Source organism: Pan troglodytes, chromosome 19, assembly GCF_028858775.2.
Source record: "Pan troglodytes isolate AG18354 chromosome 19, NHGRI_mPanTro3-v2.0_pri, whole genome shotgun sequence".
Lineage (NCBI taxonomy): Eukaryota > Metazoa > Chordata > Mammalia > Primates > Hominidae > Pan > Pan troglodytes.
The window spans coordinates 27,837,085-27,862,467 of NC_072417.2; the positions used below are offsets into that span (position 1 = coordinate 27,837,085).

The following is a 25,383-nucleotide window of genomic DNA, read 5'->3' on the forward strand; positions in this document are numbered from 1 at the left end:
AACCCCGTCTCTACTAAAGATACAAAAAAATTAGTCGGGTATGGTAGCGGGTGCCTGCAGTCCCAGCTCCTCGGGAGGCTGAGGCAGGAGAATGGCGTGAACCTGGGAGGTGGAGCTTGCAGTGAGCCGAGATCGCGCCACTGCACTCCAGCCTGGGCGACAGAGCGAGACTCCATCTCAAAAAAAAAAAAAAAAAAAAAAAAGACAGTGTTTTACTCTGCAAAGAAAAAATTCTTGAAACAAACTCTGTGAACCAATAATGCTAGTTTTTGGGTTTTGTGGGGGCGGTTTTGAGGCAGGGTCTTGCTCTGCTGCCTAGGCTGGAGTGCAGTGGCGTGATCTCAGCTCTCTGCAGCCTCTGCCTCCTGGGCTCAAGTGATCCTCCCATCCTAGCCTCCCAAGTAGCTGGGACCACAGGCACACGCTACCACGCCTGGCTAGGTTTTTTAAATTTATTTTTATTTATTTTATTTTTTTTTTTTTGAGACAGAGTCTCGCTCAGTCACCCATGCTGGAGTGCAGTGGTGCAATCTTAGCTCACTGCAACCACGATCTCCCTGGTTCAAGCAATTCTCCCGTCTCAGCCTCCCGAGTAGCTGGGATTACAGGCACCCGCCATCATGCCTGGCTAATTTTTGTATTTTAGTAGAGAGATGGGGTTTCACCATGTTGGCCAGGCTGGTCTTGAACTCCTGACCTCAGGTGATCTGCCTGTCTCAGCCTCCCAAATTGCTAGGATTACAGGCGTGAGCCACTGCACCCGGCCTAGTTTTTTTATTTTTTGTAGTAATGGGGTTTCACCATGTTACCCAGGCTGGTCTTGAACTCCGTCTCAAGCGATCCTCCTGCCTCAGCCTCCCAAAGCACTAGGATTACAAGTGTGAGCCTGTGTCCCTGACCCCCACTGTACTTTTCAAATGTACATTTTACAGGTGAGAAAAGAGAATCAGTGATCTGTCCAATGTCACACAACAAATCGAGGCAATACTCAAATGATCTCTGACTAAAATATCTCAATTTTTTTCTGGTTTATCACTCTTAAGAATTGCTGCTCTAGCCAGGTACAATTGCTCACATCTGTAATCCCAGGGCTTCGGGAGGCCAAGGTGGGAGGATGGCTTGAGCCCAAGAGTTTGAGTCCAGCCTGGGCAACATAGACCTCATCTTAAAAAATAAAAATAAAAAAAAAATTTTTTTAATGAGCCAGACATGGTGGCAACATCCCTGTAGTCCTAGCTACCACAGAGAAAGAATGGAAAAGTGGGAAGCAAGAAAGCCTGCAGACATTTAAAAGTGCTCAGCTCAACCCACGGAAATTGCATTTTTCTCTTCTTCTATTCCTGGATGAGGTCAGAAAGATATGAGCTTTGCTCAGACAGAGTCTTTTGTAAAATCCCTAAGTTAAAAAAAAAGTCAAACCTGAACTTTATAGAATCAAGGGCCACCTTAGCACTACCTCATTATGGCTAAAGCTAGGGAGATATGGGATCAGGAATGCAGTAGGCCACTGTTTGGCTGCCCTATGTTAGATGGCCAGCTGCTAGAGTACAAATCTGTATGTACCAAACAAAGAAGCTGCACACAGGTTAATGGACTTTTAATGCCTTGCTACTTAATGATATAACCTTTACCCTTTTTTTTGGGACAACGTCTTGCTGTGTTGCCCAGGCTGAAGTGCAGTGGCACTAATACAGCTCACTGCAGCCTCCACCTCCCAGGCTCAAGTGGTCTTCCCACCTCAGCCACTCAAGTAGCTGGGACTACAGGCATGCACCGCCATGCCAGGCTAATTTTTTTAAATTATTTTTTGTAGAGACAGGGTTTTGCCATGTTGCCCAGGCTGGTCTCGAACTCCTGGGCTTAAATGATCTGCTGGCCTCAACCTTCCAAAGTGCTGGGATTAAGGCGTGAGCCATCATGCCCAGACTCCATGACATAACTCCTTAATCAATGTTCTATACCTGTAGAAACTGACTTTAAAATAAAAGCTAAGGGCTGGGCGCAGTGGCTCACTTGAGGTCAGGAGTTTGAGACCAGCATGGCCAACACGGCGAAAACCCGTTTCTACTAAAAATACAAAAATTAGCCAGATATGGTGGCACGTGCCTGTAATTCCAGCTAGTCAGGAGGCTGAGACACAACAATCACTTGAACCTGGGAGGAAGAGGTTGCAATGAGCAGAGATTGCACCACTGCACTCCAGCCTGGGCGAAAGAGCAAGGCTCTGTCTCAAAACACAAACAAACAAATAAATAAATAAAGGCCAAGAAGCTGTTTGTGGAGGCTAATGATACAACGATATGGGAGCCAAAATTCCCATGTCCAATAAGGCCCCAGAGAGCTGTCACGGTCTCCCTCACTCTAAAATTTCAGTTATGCTAATTATAACGAGATTACACAACCTCTTCTTTTTCCAGGGTTCCTAAATTCCCTCCTCACCCAGCTTAGGCTCCATTATTGCAATCACTCCCTCACATACACCCTTCCCTTCCTGCCCCACTCTCCCTTAGAGTCGCACATGCCTAAAACATGCTAACGCTGGTTAAATACAGCTCTACTCTTTTTCTGTACCTGCAAATCACAACTGAACACATGAGACTAATTAATCTCACATGAAATGTATGGCCCATAATCTCAAGTGGGCCCTTCGCGTGGTTGCCTATCTGAGCACATTTCCCTAGTCCACCCACACTCCCACGGTCCAGATGACCATTTCATGCCTCTTCTCTCTCCTCAACTCTCCTTCTCCTTCCCTCGCCTCAATCACAGCTGATGCTCTTGCTTTCCATTTCACTGAGAAAACAGAAGCAAATTAGAATAAACTTTCCACATGCTTCTACCACTACACCCACCTACCCACTTGCTTCTAAGCCTATATGCTCTGCCTCCCCTCTTGTTACTATGGAAGAACTATGTTCCTATCTAAGGCCAACCCTTTATCTATTGATCACATTCTCTCTCCTCTGGCCTCCTCCAGGTCATTATTCAGGCAATCTGTTCCCTCTCTTCTGATTCAATTTTTTTCCCTCTCTCCTAAGTTTCATGCTACTCATTCCATCAGCATACAAATAGGTCTCCCATCTTGGGATGGGAAAAAAACAACTCTCAACCCCACATCTTCCTCCAACAATCACTTCACTTATCTTCACCCCTCTCTCCTGGACTTTACAGCGAACTCTTTAAGAGATTTCTATATTGCTATCTCCAATTTCTCTCCTCCTATTCCTGCATTCTTGAACCCACTCCAATTAAGCTTTCACTTTCACCCTCCACCACTCCACTGAAACTACTCAAAAGGGTCCCATGATACTAAGACCAATGCCAGTTCTTGGTCTTTAACTTACCTGACCCATCTGCAGCACTGGGCACAGCTGACCACTTACTCTACCTTGGAGTTTTTCCATCACATTCTTGGTTTTTCTCCTTCCATCCTCACTAGAAGCTTTTCTGTTTCCTCTGCTGGGTATTCTTCATCTCTTTTGCCTCTAATGTAGGAGGGCGAGGGCTCAGCCCTCATTTTTTTTTTTTTTTTTTTGAGATGGACTGTCACTCTGTCGCCCAGGCTGGAGTGCAGTGGCGTGATCTCGGCTCACTGCAACCTCTGCCTCCTGAGTTCAAGCGATTCTCCTGCCTCAGCCTCCTAGGCCTCTTCTTATCTATATTCACTCCTTAGGTGACTTCATCCAGCATGTGGTTTTCAACACCATTCAAATGTATCTCTCTAGCCGAAACCTCTCCCCTCAACTTTGGAGTCTGATAGCCAATTACCAATTCATTGTCTCTTCTTGATTACCTAACAGGCATCTCAAACTTGTCTCAAACTGAACACCTATCTTCCCACAAATTCACAGTAGTCCTAACCATCTGGCCGTTTACTGCAACAGCCCAGTAACTGGTCTCCTTTTGTCACCTTTGTCCTCCTGCGGTCTGTTCTCAACATAGGAGTTAATGATCTTTTTAAAAGGTGAATCAAATCATACTACTTCTCTGTTTAAAACCCTCCAGTGGCTTCCCATCTCACACAGTTAAATCCAAGGTCTTCGCAAAATCCTGCAGTGCGCTCTCCCCTGCAGCTCCAGCTTTCCAACCTCCAAGTCCTACCACTCTTCCCTCCCCTCACTCTTTGTAGTCTTGCCACAATGGCCCCCTTGCTGTCCCCAAAATGTTTCAGGAATACTTCTGCCTTATGGCCTCTGCATTTGTTGTTCCCACTGCCTGCAACAGCTGTTCTCCTAGATAACTACTAAGCTTACTCGTCACTTTCTTAAGGTCTTTGTCAAATTTTCACCATATCAGTAAGGACTGTCCTGACTCTCTCCCCACTCCTCCAATTAAAGATATCATCATCCCGACCTCCGCCCCAGTATATCTTATTCCTCTCCTCTGCTTTGTAATTTTCTAAAGCATACTGCATACTATGTATTTATATATTTTACTAGTTTGTCGAATTTTTTTGTCTTTTCTATTTATTGCTATTTCCCTACCAACAGACCTGACACATAAAAAGGTACTCAATAAACCCACTGAATGAATAAACGAATTACTGTCTTCAAGGAGTGCTCTGGGGAAAGATAAAATCAATTCACAGCATGATAGGGAAAAAGGTGCTTCCAAGCACTTACCTGCTCCCCGACTGGGAGGGTCTCGGGCTGGGGGAGGTGGCCTATTACTCAGTAAAGAGGGGGAGGCTGAGGTGGGTGGAGGAGGTGCTAGGCCTCTGACAGGCCCTGGTGTCTTCCTATGCAAAGAATTGTGTCTCTGTGGCAGCTCAGGGGCTGACTCATTAGTGGGGCTAGAGGGTCCATTGGGGACCCCAGGAGGCTGGCGGTAAGGCGGAGGAGGAGGAGCCAGAGACTGGCCACTTGGTCCTGTTCTGATATTCACAGGGGAAGGAGGTGGTTTGACTGGGGGTGGAGCAGGAGGTCCCTCTCGACCAGGGTGAAGCCTTTGTCCAGGCGTCGGTGGCAAGGGTTTCTCTCTGTTGTAGGCGGGGGCTTTGTTGCTGTGCATAGGCAGAGGTGTGGGGGGTGCGTTGGCACGCCGCCCTGGGGGTGGTGGGGGAGGGGCAGAGGAGCTGTGCTTCATGCCCGTACTGCTGGTGGTATTAGGCCGAGAGAGGTCCGGTAAAGAGGGTCTCTGCATCCGGGGCAGTTCTGGGAGTGAGGCCCGGCTGCTGTCTGTATCATCCTGAGGACGCCCGCTGGCGGCAGATACTGGAGGCCTTGGGGCAGCAGCTCGAGAACTGGGGATTTGCAGGGCTGGCTTACCAGCTAGGTTCTCTACAAATACATAGACAACACAGGGTCAACAGAGCTGGACAGATATTGGTCAGTATCCCTACTTCACTTAGCTCCTTAGTGCAACCTGCATGGCAGCAGGGAAAGGAATTGAATAGTTCTGGGTTTTTTGTTTTTCTTTTTGTTTTTTTTTTGAGACGAAGTTTCGCTGCTGTTGCCTAGGCTGGAGTGCAATGGTGCAATCTCAGCTCACTGCAACCTCTGGGTTCAAGTGATTCTCCTGCCTCAGCCTCCCAAGTAGCTGGGATTACAGGTGTGCGCCACCACACCTGGCTGATTTTTGTATTCTTAGTAGAGATGGGGTTTCACCATGTTGGACAGGCTGGTCTCGAAATCCCAACCTCAGGTGATCTGCCCACCTCGGCTTCCCAAAGTGATGGGATTACAGGCATGAGCCACCACGTCTGGCCTAGTTCTGGGTTTTAATAGGGTTTCAGGCTCAGGATACATTGTTATTTATTTTAAATGTTACTTTATTTTTGACAAGTAATAATTTTATGTATTTATGGGGTACAATGTCTCGTTATATGTATACATTGTGGAATGATTAAATCGAACTAACATATCCATCACCTCACATATTTTTTTTTAATGGTGAAAACACTTAAAATCTACTCTACAACAGGCGCAGTGGCTCATGCCTGTAATCCCAGCACTTTGGGAGGCCAAGGTGGACAGATCACTTGAGGTCAGAAGTTTGAGACCAGCCTGGCCAACATGGTGAAACCCCGTCTCTACTAAAACTACAAAAATTAGCCAGGTGTGGTGGCCTGTGCCTGTAATCCCAGCTACTTGGGAGGCTGAGGCAGGAGAATGGCTTGAACCCGGGAGGCGGAAGTTGCAGTGAGCCAAGATGGCACCACTGCACTCCAGCCTGGGCGACAGAGCAAGACTCCATCTGCGGGGGGGGACAAATAAATAAAATAAAATAAAATATACTCTTTTAGCAATTTTGAAATATACATTAAGTATAATAAGGGGTCGCCAACCCCTGGGGCCATGCACCTGTACAGGTCAGTGGCCTGTTAGGAACAGGGCACACAGAAGGTGAGCGAGCAAGCATTACTGTCTGAGCAACGCCTACTGTCAGACCAGCAGCAGCATTAGATTCTCATAGGAGGGCGAACCCCATTGTGAACCGTGCATGTGAGGGATCTAGGTTGCATGCCCCTTATGAGAATCTAACTAATGCCTGATGATCTAAGGTGGAACAGTTTCATCCTGAAACCATCCCCCGCCCACCATCTATGGAAAAATTGTCTTCCATGAAACCAGTTCCTGGTGCCAAAAAGACTGGGGACTGCTGCAATAGATCACTAAAACTTACCCCTCCTGTCTAACTGAAACTTTGTACCGTTTGACCAACATCTCCCCTTTCCCAATCCCAACGCCTACTGCCCCCAGCCTCTAGTAACCAACATTTCACTCTCTACTTCTACGAGTGAGTTCAACTGTTTCAGATCCCACATATAAATGAGATCATGCAGTATTTGTGTTTTTGTGCCTGGCTTATTTCACTTAGTATAATGTCCTCCAAGTTCATCCATATTATCAGAAATGACAGAAGTTTCCTTCTTGCCTAAGGCTGAATAGTATTCTAGGGTATATATGCCACATTTTCTTTATCCAAGTTGCATCCACTTTCATCTAATCCCTCAGCTTTTGCTGTATTCTATTCTATAACTCCTCCCCTACTCCCAAGTCTTTCTTCCCCCCACCTCTACCATACTCCTCAACCTGAGATGGCCCACTTGGGACATCAGAAATTAACACACCAGGGAAACACCCTGGGAAAGTACTCATCAGATACCTGAACCATCCTTGGCTCCCACAGGTCGAAGCTTCGGCACTCCTCCTTGGAAGAGACCTCCCTTGGGCTGCAGGGCAGCTCCTCCAGAGCCATAGCCACCACTGCTTCCTTTCGGCTCTGGAAAGCATACCAGTAGGGTTTTCATTTCACATGTTCTCAGCTGGTGACCAAGTAAATCATGAGGGGAAACCACTCCTCTATCTGGGCTATCGCTTGCAAACAAACCAGTCTTGTTTTTGCCCTTCTATTTAAAAAAGCAGGCCTGGTACAGTGGCTCATGCTGCTAATCCCAGCATTTTGGGAGGCCAAGATGGGAGGATCACTTAAGCTCAGGAGTTCGAGAGCAGCCTAGGCAATATAGTAGGACCTGACTCTACAAAAAATTTCAAAAATTACCCAGGCATGGTGATGCATGCCTATATAGTCCCAGCTACTCGGGAGGCTGAGATGGGAGGCTCGATTGAGCCTGGGAGGTCGAGGCTGCAGTGAACTGTGATCGTACCACTGCACTCCAGCCTGAGCAACAGACAGAGCAAGACCCTATTTCAAAAAAAAAAAAAAAAGAGAAAAGAAAAGAAAAGAAAGGAAAGCTAGGCCTCTCTGCTCCACAGCTTTGTGTAGGGATGAAACTCTGTTGTGATGAAAGAGAAAGAACGAGTGAAGCCGGGCGTGGTGGCTCACGCCTGTAATCCCAGCACTTTTGGAGGCGGAGGCGGGCGGATCATGAGGTCAGGAGATGGAGACCACAGTGAAACCCCGTCTCTACTAAAAATACAAAAAATTAGCTGGGTGCGGTGGCGGGTGCCTGCAGTCCCAGCTACTCGGGAGGCTGAGGCAGGAGAATGGCATGAACCCAGAAGGTGGAGCTTGCAGTGAGCCAAGATCGCGCCACTGCACTCCAGCCTGGGTGACAGAGTGAGATTCTGTCTCAAAAAAAAAAAGAACAAGTGGCCGATCTTCCTTTATTCAGGGCAAAGGGATAAGGGGGTTAAATAAATGTTTGGGGGGCCAGGCACAGTGGCTCATGCCTGTAATCCCAGCACTTTGGGAGGCTGAGCAGGTGGATCACCTGAGGTCAGGAGGTCAAGACCAGCCTGGCCAACATGGTGAAACCCCGTCTCTACTAAAAATACAAAAAATTAGCCAGGCGTGGTGGCACGTGCCTATAATCCCAGCTACTTGGCAGGCTGAGGCATAAGAACCACCTGAACCTAGGAGGCGGAGGTTGCAGTAAGTGAGCTGAAACCGTGCCACTGCACTCCAGCCTGGGCAACAAGAGCAAAACTCAGTCTTTAAAAAAAAAAAAAGAAATGTTCAACATAGTTATCTGGGCTCTTCTCTCCACATCTCAGATGACAGATAGAAGGCTAAAGAATCAGGGACCAATACGTGAGCACTCTCCAGAGGCCTACGGGAATGGACACTTGTAGCAATCATAAAATCAACCTTGGTTTCAGTCAAGAGGTTTCCAGGAATGTGACAGTGTCCTCAAAGGACAGTCAAGGATGTGCCCTGATGAGCATTAGTTACAGTAAGAGATGGCAGCTTTTTTTTTTTTTTTTTTACCTTTTTGAGAGACAGGGTCTTGCTCTGTTGCCCAGGCTGGAGTGCAGTGGTGCAGTGACATGATCACAGCTCACTGCAGCCTTGAACTTCTAGGCTCATGCAATCTTTCCACCTTGACCTCCCAAAGTGCTGGGCTTACAGGCATGAGCCACCATGCCCGGTGAGATGGTAACCTTAATCCTGAGATGCTCTCCAAGAGTCAAGAAGAAACTTCTAAGGTTCAGAAGAATGAATGAGAAGAGAGCCAAAGCACATCCCAGGACAAAACTCTCCCACTCAAGCCCCAATAAAAATAAGAACCCAGCCAAGTCTCCAAGTCACTCCTGGGATCCTGCCAGTTCACTAGGAAATGAAGCTCAGACTCACTCTCGAGGATGGGAGCACTCCGATCATTAATGTTGGTCACCTTCTTCAGCTTGGTCCCTTTGCAAATGTCCTGTAAGAGGGCGCCTCGACCCCGCTGCTCATCTCTACTCAGCTTGGGCTGCTCTGTGTTTGCCTGGAGGATAAGAGAAATATAAGTTCACCCTAAAGAGTTCCCTTTATCGGCCGGGTGCGGTGGCTCACGCTTGTAATCCCAACACTTTGGGAGGCCAAGGCAGGTGGATCACTTGAGGTCAGGAGTTCCAGACCATCCTGGCCAACATGGTGAAACCCCATCTCTACTAAAAATACAAAAACTTAGCTAGGCATGGTGGCACATGCTGTAATCCCAGCTACTCAGGAGGCTGAGACAGGAGAATCGCTTGAACCCAGGAGGTGGAGGTTGCAGTGAGCCGAGATCACACCACTGCACTGCAGCCTGGGCAACAGGGCGAGAATGTGCCTGCAAAAAAAAAAAAACAAAAAAAAAAGTTCCCTTTATCACAAGCTTGGGATAAATGACTTAAAGCAAACTGGATTCCATGAGATGTCTATCTAACCTCATTAGATATACATGCCAAAGAGCAATATCAATGTGCATTATCCTTCTCAGTTTTTCCCCTCCTGTTCTATCTTCTGTGAAGGAACTCCATTTCCTTCTCATTCAGAAGCTTCTGATGGGAGGCCTGCAGTAATACTTAGTTATCTTTGTGCTAGTCTGCATGTTAGACACTATGTATGTTAGACATTTAATGCGTATCATCACCATCAAGGCAAACATTTAGTGAGTCCCTACTATGACTTAGGCACTGTGGTAAGCACAATATTTGCCTTAGCTCATTTAAATCTCGAAACCTTCCCATGAGAAAGGTATTATTATCATTGTCGCCATTTGGAAAGGGTGGGCCAGAAGCTGAATAGCTATCTAAGGTCATGCAACTAGTAAACAATAAAACAAGAGTCCAAACTCCAACAGTGACACTAAAAACTCATATCCTATCTCAACTAACATACCCTACTGTCTCCCTATTACTTCAATTTAACCTCTAAATAAAGTTATACAGTAAACTATATTATTCCCATTCCAAAGATGAGAAAACAAAGGTTTAGGACAGTTAACGTCACATCATTAATAAACAAACAGCCAAGATTTGAATGCTCTGATTGTCTCAAAGCCCCAGGCCTTTTCCACCCTCTGATTGCTTTTTTTGCTTTTTGCTTTTTTTTTTTTTTTTTAAGACAGAGTCTTAGATTCTACCATCCAGGCTGGAGCACAGTGGTGCGATCTCGGCTCACTGCAAGCTCCACCTCCTGGGTTCCCACCATTCTCCTGCCTCAGCGCCCCCAGTAGCTGGGAAATATTTCAAGAACTCCTCATGATCGCCAGAAGAAAAATCTAAACCCTCAGCTTACATCTCCAGCTGCATCTGCTACCACATCCCCTCAAGCAATAATCTAAACCTCTATATGCTTTCCTAAAAATCAGCACGAGGCCGGCCGGCACAGTGGCTCACACCTGTAATCCCAGCACTTTGGGAGGCCCAGGCAAAAGGATCACTTGAAGCCAGGAGTTCAAGACTAGTCTAGGCAACAAAGTGAGACTCTGCCTTTACAAAAAAAAAAAAAACAACTTTTTTTTTTTTTTTTTTTTTTGAGACAGAGTTTCAAGTGCTGGGATTACAGGTGTAAGCCACTGCACCCGGCCTAAAAATTTTTTTTTTATATTAGCCATATGCAGTGTCATGCACATGTAGTCCCCTCTACTTAGGAGGCTGAGGCAAGCGGATCACTTGAGCCCAGGAATTAGAGGCTGCAGTGAGTTATGATCACAACCATTGCACTCCAGCCTGGGTAACAGAGTGAGACTCTGTCTCATTAATTAATTAATTAATTAATACCAAATCAGTATCTTTCCACATTCTACTTCCTCAACTTCAAGTGCCCTCCCTCCCTCCTCTCTTTCTGGCTAAACTCTACTCATGGCTTAAGACTCAGCTCAAGTATCACCACCTACCTAAAAGCCTTCATTGACTGCCTCCTCTTTCTACCCCCAACATCACCATACAAGCTCTGCTTTATTTTTTTGAGACAGAGTCTCACTCTGTCATCCAGGCTGGAGTGCAGTGGCGTGATCTCGGCTCACTGCAACCCTGACTCCCTGGTTCAAGCGATTCTCCTGCCTCAGCCTCTCGAGTAGCTGGGATTACAGGCAAGCACCACCATGCACAGCTAATTTTTGTATTTTTAATAGAGATGGGGTTTCACCATGTTGGCCAGGATGGTCTCAATCTCCTGACCTCGTGATCTGCCCGCCTCGGCCTCCCAAAGTGCTGGGTGCAATCTCTGCCTCTGGGGTTCAAGTGATTCACCTGCCTTGGCCTCCCAAGCAGCTGGGATTACTGGCACTCAACTACCACACCCAGCTAATTTTTGTATTTTTAGTAGAGATGGGGTTTCACCATGTCGGCCAGGCTGGTCTCAAACGCCCGACCTCAGGTGATCCGCCCGCCTCGGCCTCCCAAAGTGCTGGGATTCCAGGCGTGAGCCACTTGTGCCCGGCCAAGCTCTGCTTTTAGCTACTTCATTTATTGGGCTTCCACACAAAACTTCATCTAAAAGGCAGTTCATACATACTCTTAAAACAAAATGTCTAAAAACTACAGGTTATGAAAACAAACAGAAGTGGGTAGACCTGAACTCTAGTCCTAGTTCTGAAACAAATTAGATAGGCAAGTCACTTTTCCTCTTCGGGGTACAATTTCTCAACTGTTAAACACTTAACATATACATATAAGCACACATACACACCTATGCGGGCACACATACATACACCCATGGCCTATTCTTTTCTGAAGTCACTTTTACTTCCAAATTTTACAAAAATAGAATGCATACAGGTTCCTTTCCTTTTTTTTTTTTTTTTTTTGAGATGGAGCCTCGCTCTGTCGCCCAGGCTGGAGTGCGGCATGATCTCAGCTCACTGCAACCTCCGCTTCCTGGGTTCAAGCAATTCTCCCGCTTCAGCCTCCTGAGTGGCTGGGATTACAGGCGCTTGTCACCACACCTGGCCTCAAGCAATCCACCCACCTCAGCCTCCCAAAGTGTTGGGATTACAGGCATGAGCCACCGCGCCTGGCCTCAGGTTCCTTCTTTCTCATGTGACACCAGGTATCACAATCCAGGTATGGCTAAGGTAGCTTCCTGCTTGGTTCAAAAATCACATTGCTTTTTTTCCTATTATTGAATCTTTCAGTCTTCGAACCAATACATTCCAAAAACTCCTTTCCTTCTTGATAAGGTGTTCAACTTGATGGACTTGGCTTTAAAATGAACTGATTTTGAATAGAAGAGATGATGAAGTGGTAGCAAGAAACAACCACTAAGAATCCTCAAGCCGGGCGCGGTGGCTCACACCTGTAATCCCAGCACTTTGGGAGGCCAAGGCAGGAGGATCACAAGGTCAGGAGTTCAAGACCAGCCTGGCCAACATGGTGAAACCCCATCTCTACTAAAAATATAAAACTTAGCCAGGCGTGGTGGCGCGTGCCTGTAATCCCAGCTACTTGGGAGGCTGAGGCAGAAGAATCGCTTGAACCCAGGAGGCAGAGGTTGCAGTGAGCCGAGACCATGCCACTGCACTCCAGCCTGGGTGACAGAGTGAGATTCCGTTTCAAAAAAAAAAAAGGAATCCTCACCACTTTTCTCAAAAATGCCAAAGAAACAACATACTAACTTTTATACAGCAAATAGTTTTAGGGGAAAACACTAGCTCCAACTCCAACGCCACCTGTCCAAATCTCCATTTAGAGTGAACCAGGACAAGGAAACCAGACATGCCATTATGATCCTAAGAGGACCTCTCAGGAATCAGAACCAGCTGAAAAAGATGGACTTGTTTATTCTCCACCTTCCTATACCACATGTCATTGATTATACACTATGTCTTGTACAAGGAAGCCCTAAGTATCCTTTAATACTAGGAATAACAATCTGGAATGTTAAAAACAGAATTAAAGAATAGGAATGCTACTAGTAGGAAAATCTAGACATTTTAACCAAAAGGAGTTAAAAGAAAAAAAAAGTATGTGAGGACCATCAACCTATTTACTCAAAGGTTTTGAGATAGCCTAATGGAAGGACTACCTACCTGATGAAATGTGGGAGGTGGAGGAGGACCAGGTGGGGGTGGCGGGGGAGGAGGAATTGGCATTCTTGCCCTGCTCCCAGTTGGCACTGTTCTCTCTCCGTCTTTATTTGTACCTTTAGGTCATTCATATACCTGCAAATGAAAAAGAAACTCATTAAGAACCGCTTTACCATTAGATACAAGTGCCCAGGAGAATGAGAGAACTGGGCACAGTAATCAAAAGAGACTGAACACGTTATCTTTTAGTTCCACTGTGATACAGTCCAGGGCTTGGTCAATCTGTTTAAATCAATTGTTTTAATTTGCAATTTCCTAATGACTTATGATGCTGAACATCTTTTCATATGCTTACTTGTCATCTGTTTATCTTCTCTGGTAAGGTGTCTATTTAGGCCTTGTGTCCTTTTTTTTTTTTTTTTTTTTTTTAAAAGACCCTGGGTCTCTCTCCATTGCCCAGGCTGGAGCACAGTGGTGCAATCATGGCTCACTGCAGCCTAGAACTCCTGAGCCCCAGCGATCCTCCCACCTCAGCCTCTCAAGTAGCTGGGACTACAGGCACACATGTCATTACGCCCAGCTAATTTAAAAACAATTTTTGGGCCGGGCGCGGTGGCTCATGCCTGTAATCCCAGCACTTTGGGAGGCCAAGGCGGGTGGATCACGAAGTCAGGAGATCGAGACCATCCTGGCTAACATGGTGAAACCCCGTCTCTACTAAAAATACAAAAAAGTAGCCTGGTATGGTGGTGGGCGCCTGCAGTCCCAGCTACTCGGGAGGCTGAGGCAGGAGAATGGCGTGAAACCAGGAGGCGGAGCTTGCAGTGAGCCGAGATGGCGCCACTGCACTCCAGCCTGGATGACAGAGCGAGACTCCGTCTCAAAAAAAAAAAAAAATTTAGGCCGGGCACAGTGGCTCACACCTGTAATCCCAGCACTTTGGGAGGCCAAAGTGAGTGGATCACCTGAGATTGGGAGTTCAAGGCCAGCCTGACCAACATGGAGAAACCCTGTCTCTACTAAAAACACAAAATTAATTGGGCATGGTGGCACATGCCTGTAATCCCAGCTACTCGGGAGGCTGAGGCAGGAGAATCGCTTGAACCTGGGAGGCGGAGGTTGTTGGGGTGAGCAGATGTCGCGCCATTGCACTCCAGCCTGGGCAACAAGAGAGAAACTCTGTCTCAAAAAAAAAAAAAATTTAAAGATGGGTGCTCCCTGTATTGCGCAGGCTTGTCTCCAACTCCTGGCCTCAAGCAATCATCTCACTTCAGCCTCACAGCTGGGATTACAGGTGTGAGCCACCATGCCTGGCTGGCCCATATTTTTAATTGGGTTGTTTTTGCTTTATTATTGTTGAGTTTTAAGAGCTCTTTGTATATTCTGGATAACAGTCCTTTAACAGATATGTCTTCTGCAAGTATTTTTTCCCAGTCTGAGGCTTATCTTCTCATTTTCTTGATTTTTATAACCTCTTAAAAATGTAAAAATCAGGCCGGGCACAGTGGCTCACGCCTGTAATCCTAGCACTTTGGGAGGCCGAGGAGGGCAGGTGAATCACCTGAGGTCAGGAGTTCGAGACCAGCCTGACCAATATGTGAAACCCCATGTCTACTGAAAATGCAAAAATTAGCTGGGCGTGATGACATGTGCCTGTAGTCCCAGCTACTCGGGAGGCTCAGACAGGAGAACTGCTTGAATCCGGGAGGTGGAGGTGCAGTGAGCCGAGAGAGTGCTACTGCCCTCTAGCCTTGGGCAACAGAGCGAAACTCTGTCTCAAAAAAAAAAAAAAAAAAAAAAAAGGAAAAATAATTCTTAGTTTATGGGCCATACAAAAACAGGCTGTAGACAAGATCTGACTTATGGGCCACAGTTTACCAACATCTGGTATAGTCACATCTCTGGAATCTGACAGCCATTTATCAGGTCACCAAACACTTAAAACTCAAAAACTATATAGTTGCCCCTCTATTATAGTCTGCAAGTAATCCTCATTTTACAGATCAGACTAAAACCAGAACTCAAGAACAATAACTACCCCCACAAAGCCATTTTAAGGAAATCCCATTTTTTGACCCCCTCCCCCCAAAAAATGGAAGCCAAAATAACATGGCCACCATGAGTACAACTTACAGATGACAAGAAAGGTTCAAGAGGGTAACCAACCTCACCAATCAATCCATGGAAGAACTGCTTCTAAGCAAGGTTATTAATAAGATTAGGAGGCCAGGCATGGTGGCTCATGCCTGTAATCCCAACACTTTGGGAGATGGAGAAAGGAAGACGGCTTGAGCCCAGGAGTTCAAGACCAGTCTGGGCAACATGGTGAAATCCCATCTCTACCAAAAATACAAAAATTAGCCCGGCATGGTTGTGCACACCTGTAATCCCAGTTACTTGGAAGGCTCAGGCAGCCGAGTTGCTTGAACCTGGGAGGCGGAGGTTGCAGTAAGCCCAGAACGCACCACTGCACTCCAACCTGGATGACAGAGTGAGACTCTGTCTCAAAAAAAAAAAAAAAAAAATCAAACCAGCATGGCAGCCCACTGGGAAGGCCTGGTTCTGAACTCCTTACATGGGTGACCAAAACCTCTCTGTCAATAATGCAGTAATTTAATACTTCTCTCAATGCTCTGGGAATGATGAAAGGAAAGGGAAATTTTTCCAACAGTTCTATAAAACCAAAAACCACTGCAGGAGAGTAGAATTTGATCAGAAATGAGACAGTAAAAGTCTTCAAAATCCCAACTCCTGCCAGTGTGATGCCACTATAGGCTGGCTGCCCAACAGAGCTATTTCCTCTAACCACAAAAAAATGGACAGTACTCAGGCTAAGTGGTTCCTGTGGGGAATGGTGTCTGTACTCACTTCAAGAAATAAGCCGATAAATTCCCTCCAAGGGAAATACCTTTTTATTTCTGCTTTCAAAACTAAGGGCAGTCTTTCTTTGCCAGGCGTTTAACATACGAGGCTTTAAAAATTGATCGAAACAGTAAATCATAAGCAGAACATCTATCACCAGGTGGGGGAAAGGAATTTAAAATAAAGAAAACACAAGAAGTAGAAAAACCAACAAACAAAACCTTTCTTTTCTTTGAATCCCCTGGGTTTACTGTGACCATTCCACTCCAAAGTGCCCACAGCATTAGCAAAGAAAGCTAGTAGGAAACAAAGGGGAAAATAGGCTGGGCGCGGTGGCTCACGCCTGTAATCCGAGCACTTTGGGAGGCCAAGGCGGGCAGATCATGAGGTCAGGAGATGGAGACCATCCTGGCTAACACAGTGAAACCCTGTCTCTACTAAAAATACAAAAAATTAGCTGGGTGTGGTGGCAGACACCTGTAGTCCCAGCTACTTGGGAGCCTGAGGCAGGAGAATGGCGTGAACCTGGGAGGCGGAGCTTGCAGTAAGCCGAGATCACACCACTGCACTCCAGCCTGGGTGACAGAGTGAGACTCCGTCTCAAAAAAAAAAACAAAAAGTCCAGGCGCGGTGGCTAATGCCTGTAATCCTAGCACTCTGGGAGGCTGAGGCGGGAAGATCACCTGAGGTCAGGAGTTCGAGACCAGCCTGACCAACATGGAAGAAACCCCATCTCTACTAAAAATACAAAATTAGCCAGGCATGGTGGCACATGGGATTACAATCCCAGCTACTAGGGAGGCTGAGGCAGGAGAATCACTTGAACCTGGAAGGCGGAGGTTGTGGTGAGCCGAGATCGCGCCATTGCACTCCAGCCTGGGCAACAAGAGCGAAACTCCATCTCAAAAAAAAAACCAAACAAACCAGGGAAAATAACAGTTGATTCAGAAACAAACATTTTCAACTAATTCCAGTCACCAGAGGTCCTGCCTTTTTGAGGAGGTTTCTAGGTTTTTTTTTTTTGAGACAGAGTCTCTGTTGCCTAGGCTGGAGTACAGTAACATCATCTCGGCTCGCTGCAACCTCTTCCTCCCAGGTTCAAGCAATTCTCCTGCCTCAACCTCCCAAACAGCTGGGACTACAGGCGCATGCCACCACACCCAGCTAATTTCTGTATTTTTAGTAGAGACGGGGTTTCACCAAGTTAGCCAGGCTGGTCTCAAACTCCTGACCTCAAGTGATCCTCACGCCTCGGCCACCCAAAGTGCTGGGATTACAGGGGTGAGCCACCATGCCCGGCCTGGGTTTCTAGTTCTATCAGCCATTGGCCATTGCCATAATTGAAAGGATCTCCTAGAATGACCCAAAAAAGACTCAGACAAGTCCTTTACTCTTTCCATGTCCATAGGTGACCCAATCTCCGTGCTACAAGGTGAATAATGACCTAAAAGGAACAGCCTTATGCCTGTCAGTGTGCTCCACTTATTTAAGCAAAGCAGGAATTCTCTAGCATAGCAATTTTTTTAAGCAATATATTACACAGTTAAAGATGCCTTCCTAAAATAGACTCAATTCAAACTCTAATTGAAAAACAGATTCATCAGTGGCGCTTGCCTATAATTGCAGCTATTCAGGGGGCCAAGAAGGGAGGATCACTTGAGCCTTTGTTTTTGGATCCAGCCTGGGCAACACAGCAAGACCCCTTAAAAATTAAGTACATAAAAAAAGTTAAATCAAAGAAACACCATCTATATCAAGTGACTGACTTTAGTGTTGACTACCAACTGTGGCTCTCAAGCTTTCTTCTGGCTCCACAGGGATTGTATGCATGACACACTCCTATCAATGACATTTATTACATAATGATGTATTATCCTTCCCATTTTATGGTGAGGACACTGAAGTCCCAGGAGTGGGAGTGCCTACATGTACATGAGAAAAACTGACTCATCAAAGGGCAACTGCCCAAGATCACTCAGGAATAAAGTGCAGAGTTAGGCCTCATATCCAGGTCTCCTGACTTCTTCCTTTTCACTAATCACTATGGAGAAAACAAACAAAAAACTCCCCTGGAAATTAGTGTGGTTTAGCAATTTTCTATTTTTCCCCAAATGAAATTTAACTCATTCCAAATTTCTTAGTTATAGAATACAAACAGTTCTCTATATGTTTCCAAGAACAGCCCCATTTAGGTGAATTCAAATTAAAACAACTTTCCTTTCCCTGAAAAACTCCCAAAAGAAGCTTTTTGTTTACATCAAATTAGGACTGATACTTATAATTGCTAATCCAATGCAGAGGGTCTGCTTTGAGAACTACTTTGAGTTAAAAAAAAAAAAAGAACCAAAAAAATTCATAACATTTGACAACAGAAAGACAAATTTCACTAACCAACTGTGATTAATCAAAGGACAAATTTGAGCCTTCTGGAAGCACTGTCTATTGCAATACTAAGAATCTAATAGGCTGGACGCAGTGGCTCACGCCTGTAATCCCAGCACTTTGGGAGGCCGAAGAGGGCGGATCACAAGGTCAGGAGATTGAGACCATCCTGGCTAACACAGTGAAACCCCGTCTCTACTAAGAAACATAAAAATTAGCCGGGCGTGGTGGCGGGCGCCTGTAGTCCCAGCTACTAGGGAGGCTGAGGCAGGAGAATGGCATGAACCCAGGAGGCAGAGCTGGCAGTGAGCCGAGATTGCGCCACTGCACTCCAGCCTAGGTGACAAAGCGAGACTCAAAAAAAAAAAAAAAGAATCTAATAGCTAACGTGTACTGGCACCATCATAGCTCACTGTAACCTCAAACTCCTGGGCTCCAGTGATCCTTCTGCCTCAGCCTCCCGAGAAGATAGGACTACAAGTGAGCACCACCACGTGCAGCTAAGAATCTAATGGTCTTGAGGTTAAACCTGAGATTAAATTTAGAAAAGAATAAGAAGGTTCTCTACAGAATTTTAAGTATTTCCTTTCTGATCTATTAAATTAGAACTACAAACCTCACCATCTGTGCTCTTCAGAGACCTTGACTTTCAGAAACATCTTGAGGCTGCCTCAAGTTCAGAAACACAGTAATTCTCATTCCTTTCTTAAGCCCTTCCATCTTAAAAACCAAGATAAAGGCCGGGTGCGGTGGCTCACGCCTGGAATCCCAGCACTTTGGGGGGCCGAGGTGGGCAGATCACAAGGTCAGGAGATCAAGACCATCCTGGCCAACACAGTGAAACCCTGTCTCTACTAAAAAAAAAAAAAATACAAAAATACAAAAAATTAGCTGGGCGTGGCAGCGGGCACCTGTAGTCCCAGCTACTCAGAAGGCTGAGGCAGAAGAATGGCGTGAACCTGGGAGGCAGAGCTTGCAGTGAGCCGAGATTGCGCCACTGCACGCCAGCCTGGGTTGACAGAGCGAGACTCTGTCTCAAAAAAAAAACCATGATAAAATTCGCTTTGCACATCCTCAGGAGTCAATATCTTAAAAATAAACACCAGAGAGTATTATTTAAAATCTTCCTGATGTCCGGTCCAGCAGGGTGGCTCAGGCCTGTAATCCCAGCACTCTGGGGGGCTGAGGCAGGCAGATCACAAGGTCAGGAGATCGAGACCAGCCTGGGCAACATGGTGAAACCCTGTCTCTAGTAAAAATATAAAAAATTAGCCAGGCGTGGTGGCAGGTGCCTGTAGTCCCAGCTACTCCGGAGGCTGAGGCAGGAGAATTGCTTGAACCCGGGAGGTGGAGGTTGCAGTTAGCCAAGGTCACGTCACCGCACTCCAGCCCAGGTGACAGTGCGAGACTCCATCTCAAAAAAAAAAAAAAAAATCTTCCTGATGTCAAATTCATCACAGAATTCAGAAATAAGTCTTGATAAAACTCAAGTAATGCACTTTTAAAAACTGCTTCCTGGCAGGGTGCGGTGGCTCACACCTGTAATCCCAGCACTTTGGGAGGCCGAGGCAGGCAGATCACCTGAGGTCAGGAGTTCAAGACCAGCCTGACCAACATGGAGAAACCCTGTCTCTACCAAACATACAAAATTATCCGGGCATGTTGGTGCATGCCTGTAATCCCAGCTACTCGGGAGGCTGAGGCAGGAGAACCACTTGAACCCAGGAGGCAGACAGAGGTTGCAGTGAGCCAAGATAGCGCCATTGCACTCTAGCCTGGGCAACAAGAGCGAAGAGCCATCTCAAAAAAAAAAAAAAAAAAAAACTGCTTCCTTCTATCCATCTTTAAAAAGACAAAGCCTATTTTTCTATTCAATTTCCTAATGTTTCACTCCAAATATTCCTACATTTTAAAAACAGGAGACTTCCTTAGTACAAAGACACCAACTACTACCTTTCACATGTGATAAATGAAGAATCCAGTTTAGTTCTTGCTTTTCTCGTACACTTAAAATTATCTAAGAGGTATCCTAGTTACCACTACAATCTGGGGCCTTTATTCAAATGGCATCCTGCTGCTCTAAAACTCAGGTTTCAATTGCAAGTTATTTTAAAAAGACACGAAAATCAAGAAAAATTCTAAATCTTAATGCTATCTTCTATTTTCATGCCTCAGGTAACAGTACTTTCCTTTGATCTCAGTTTTGACTACAAAGTAAATTACAGTTTTTGTATCAAAGCACTGAACAAAATCCCACAAGGGAAAAAAACTGACCTTAAAAAAAGAGGCCACCTCCCTCACTCAGCAAAATCTTAAGGTCCCAGTCCTTCCTTACAAGAATCAGTCATATGAATAGGAATCTGAGATATCAAAAAGAAAATCATCTTTATTTCTTAAATATATGTTTAATTACTTAATATCCTAATAAACCATTTCTCAATACAAAGAAACAGAGATAGGTAAAACAAATTTCAGGATCCTCTCTGAAAAAACCACAACAGCTTTGTCTACTCTATCTCCCAGATAATCTAAGGAGAAGACAGTTGTTGTGTCTTCAAAAGAAAAAGATTCCAGACACTCCTCCCTAATGGAATTCTTCTGATCCCATAGTTCAAATCAAATGAAATCTCTCTAACAGTATCAGAGATGAAACATAAATGTTTGGTAGAAAGAGAGTCAGGCAGGGCATTATGGCTCAAGCCTGCAATCCCAGCACTTTGAGAGACTGAGGCAGAAGGATCGGCTGTGCTTAGAGACCAACCTGGGTAACAAAGTGAGACCTTGTCTCTATTTAATAAGAAATATTTTTTAAGCCAGGCACAGTGGCTTACGCCTATAATCCCAGCACTTTGGGAGGCCGAGGCGGACGGATCTCTTGAAGTCAGGAGTTTGAGACCAGCCTGGCCAACATGGTGGAACCCCCATCTCTACTAAAATTATAAAAAACATTAGCCAGGCACGGTGGCGGGTGCTTATAATCCCAGCTATTTGGGAGGCTGAAGTGCGAGAATCACTTGAACCTGGGAGGCGGAAGTTGCGGTGAGCCAAGATTGTGCAACAGCACTCCAGCCTGGGCAACAGAGAGTCTCAAAAAAAAAAAAAAAGAAAAGAAAAGAAATAATTTTTAAATTTTTATTAAAAAAAAAAACTGATGTATCAGCTTTTCACAACCTTTCAATACAACAACCAACCCCAAGAACATTCACATCAAACAAGAAGTTCAAAATGACCAAGTCCACTTTGTATATTTTTCAACCAGGTTTTAGACAAAAATAGAATTAACAGCAAGAAACCAAAGACAATTGCAACAAATGAAAATAAGTAAAAATTGAATGGGTAGGTTTTGTTAAAACTGGATTCTAAATTCGACAGCAATTTCACCCATTCTGATAAATATTTAACAATTACAAACTTAACCCTATGGTGGCCCATTAGTATCAATTTAAACATTATCCTGAGGCTGGGTGCACTGGCTCATGCCTATAATCCCAGCATTTGAGAGGCCAAGGGGGGTGGACTGCTTGAGGTCAGGAGTTTGAGACCAGCCTGGTCAAGTTGGTGAAACCCCATCTCTACTAAAAATACAAAAATTAGCCAGGCATGGTGGCAAACGCCTGTAACTCCAGCTACTCGGAAGGCTGAGGCACGAGAATCACTTGAACCCAGGAGGTGGAGGCTGCAGTGAGCTGAGATTGCACCACTGCACTCCAGCCTGGGTGAAGGAGTAAGACTCTGTCTCAAAAAAAGTAAAAAAAAAAAAGGCCAGGCGCGTTGGCTCACGCCCGTAATCCCAGCAAAGCTTTGGGAGGCTGAGGCAGGTGGATCACTTGAGGTCAGGAGTTCGAGACTAGCCTGGCCAACATGGTGAAACCCCATCTCTACTAAAAATACAAAAATTAGCCAGGCTTGGTGGCACGCACCTGTAATCCTAGCTACCTTGGGAGGCTGAAGCAGGAGAATCGCTTGAACCCGGGAGCTGGAGGTTGCAGTGAGCTGAGATTGTGCCACTGCACTCTAGCCTGGGCAACAGAGCAAGATCCTGTCTCAAAAAAAAAAAAAAAAAAAAACCCTGAAATAAGAATTAAATTTTCAAGGAACATTTCATACACCTATGTCCATTTTAACAAGCGAGTTGTTTTTGTGTTTTTGTTTGTTTGTTTTGAGACGGAGTATCGCACTGTCACCCAGGTTGGAGTGCAATGGCACGATCTCGGCTCACTGCAACCTCCTCCACCTCCCAGGTTCATGCAATTCTCCTGCCTCAGCCTTCCAAGTAGCTGGGATTACAGGTGCACACCACCACACCCGGCTAATTTCTTGTATTTTTAGTAGAGACGGGGTTTCACTATGTTGGCCAGACTGGACTCGAACTACTGATGTCGTGATCCGCCCACCTCGGCCTCCCAAAGTCTGGGATTACAGGCATGAGTCGCCACGCCCGGCCAACAAATGAGTTCTTAAGCACAGACAGTACCATATCTTTCTAGGGTTCTCTCTCATTATTCTACAGCATACCGTAGCTGCTCAGCAGTCACTTGCTGAATTGAACAAAAGTAAATATAAGAGTAGCACAGGCCTAGCCAGGCGCAGTGGCTCACACCTGTAATCCCAGCACTTTGGGAGGCTGAGGCAGGCGGATCATTTGAGGTCAGGAGTTCAAGACCAACCTGGCCAACATAGTGAAACCATCTCTACTAAAAATACAAAAATTGGTTGGGCATGGTGTCAGGTGCCTGTTATCCCGGCTACTTGGGAGGCTTGAGGCAGGAGAATCGTTGAACCCAGGAGGTGGAGGTTGCAGTGAGCCGAGACTGTGCCATTGCACTCCAGCCTAGGCAACAAGAATGAAAATCAGTCTCAAAAAAAAAAAAAAAATGAGCAGCACAGGCAGGGCACGGTGGCTCACGCCTGTAATCCCAGCACTTTGGGAGGCCGAGGCAGACAGATCACTTAAGGTCTGGAGTTCGAGACCAGCCTGGCCAACGTGGTGAAACCCCATCTCTACTAAAACACAAAAATTAGCTGGGTGTGGTGGTGCGCGCCTGTAATCCCAGCTACTCTGGAGGCTGAGGCAGGAGAATCGCTTGAACCCGGGAGGAAGGTGTTGCAGTGAGCCGAGATCACGCCACTGCACTCCAGCCTGGGCGACAGTGAGACTCAGGAAAAAAAAAAAAAAAGAGTAGCATTGTCTAAAAGAGCAAGCAAAGTCTGGGTGGAGGAAAATGCAGCAAGGAATGGATCAACATGCCAGAAACAGAAAACAGACAGAAGAATGGAGATATCTATGAAAAGAGGAAAGAAAGAAACACAAGGCTATACGTGTTGTTCAATGCTCCAAAAATTTTTAATATGCTGAATGCACTCATGCATCCATCATCCAATTAAGTATCCACAACTTAACCACTTAATAAATATTGAAGCACCCACTGAGTGCCAAAGTATTTTTCTAGAACAATGGCTCTCAACCAGGAGGGATTTTGTTCCCCAGAGTCATTGACAATGTCATTGACATATTTGTCACAACTAGGGTAGGGAGTGCTGCTGGCATCTAGTGAATAGAAAACAAGGATGCTGCTCAACATCCTCCAACGCATAAGACAGCCGCCCACAACAAAGAATTATCTGGTCAGGACAGGTGCAGTGGCTCACACCTGTAATCCCAACACTTTGGGAGGCCGAGGCGGGTAGATCACTTGAGGTCAGGAGTTCAAGACCAACCTGGCCAACTGGTGAAACCCTGTCTCTACTAAAAATATAAAAGTCAGCCAAGCATGGTGGCGGGCGCCTGTAATCCCAGCTACTCAGGAGGCTGAGGCAGGAGAATCACTTGAACCCGGGAGGTGGAGGTTGCAGTAAGCTGAGATCGTGCCACTGCGCTCCAGCCTGGGCGACAGAACGGGACTCCATCTCAAAAAAAAAAAAAAAAAAAGAATTACCTGGTCTACAATGTCAACAGTGCTGAGGTTGCTAAGCCCTGTTCTAGAAGACAAGCGTCTACTGTCTTGGAGCTTACATTCTAGTGTAAGAAGGAAGAAATAAAATCTCAGTATAACAGTTACTGATAAAAGGAGTTAAAAAAAACAGAGAATCATAAAGGTAGAGTATAGGAATAGACTGGAATGTTCTTTTGTTCTACTTATTTATTTTTTAGAGATAGATTGTCCAGACTATGTTGCCTAAGCCGGTCTTGAACGTCTGGGCTTAAGCAATCCTCCAGCCTCAGCCTCCCCAGTAGCTGGGACTACAGCTGCCCAGGTTAGAGTCTTCCTTTGGATAGGGTTGCAGGCTTCAGGATCTAGGAGAATTTAACCACTACAACAACAAAATAGTAATAATAATGATAAAATAATACAGTCACAGGGAAAGGGCCATTGGGGGAGAGTATCTGGCTCTCCCAAGAAGTCTCTCCACGAGCAGAGCATGCCATGTAAACATCTGGGGAAAGAGCATTCCGAAAAGAAATAACAGCAAGTGAAAAAATTCTGACATGGGAATGTAGTTGGTGTGTTAGAGAACTAGTAAAAAGACCAGGATAGCTAGAACAGAGTGAGAAGAGATGAAATCTGAGGCTTTATATATAGGCCATCCTCCAAATCCAAAAGTAGTCCCCTTCTCTGTCCAATACACCAACACTGTAAAACCAAAGAAACCTAAATGAACCGACAGCTTCACACTCAAACCAGAAGTTGGATCGGTTATCTCATTAATCCCACAGACTATACTTGATCTCCTGGCTTAATCTCATCCAGAGACTAAGTACTAACTGAAGGCCTTCCAGGGTTAAAAGTCACCTGTTGGTAATCTGCCCACCTGTTCAGCTGTCCTTCAGCTTTGCTCCTGAAAAGCAATCCAGAATGGGAGGTAGGAGCTCATTACTACAATGGCATAATGGCATCCAGTCCCTAGGCCAAAGAACCCCAAAATGAGAAAAGAGCCAGGAGCTGCCTAAGAGTATTCAC

General features: G+C 45.7%; 1 protein-coding gene across 6 annotated transcripts in view; it reads right to left on the reverse strand.

The window, feature by feature from the left end:
* Nucleotides 1-25,383, reverse strand: part of WIPF2 (WAS/WASL interacting protein family member 2) — a 62,460-nt gene that overhangs the window by 12,807 nt on the left and 24,270 nt on the right. For 5 of the 6 annotated variants that reach the window (XM_016931854.4, XM_016931855.4, XM_016931859.4 and 2 more), the window contains exons 2-5: nt 13,184-13,315; nt 9,040-9,172; nt 7,108-7,224; nt 4,623-5,279 (exon numbers count right to left, since the gene is read on the reverse strand). In XM_016931854.4, coding sequence (XP_016787343.1) covers nt 4,623-5,279; nt 7,108-7,224; nt 9,040-9,172; nt 13,184-13,246 — 970 coding nt within the window. In that variant the 5' untranslated portion in view covers nt 13,247-13,315. Of the gene's footprint in view, nt 1-4,622; nt 5,280-7,107; nt 7,225-9,039; nt 9,173-13,183; nt 13,316-20,698; nt 20,764-25,383 lie in introns of those variants that run through there. The other variant, XM_063798590.1, reaches the window with a different exon arrangement.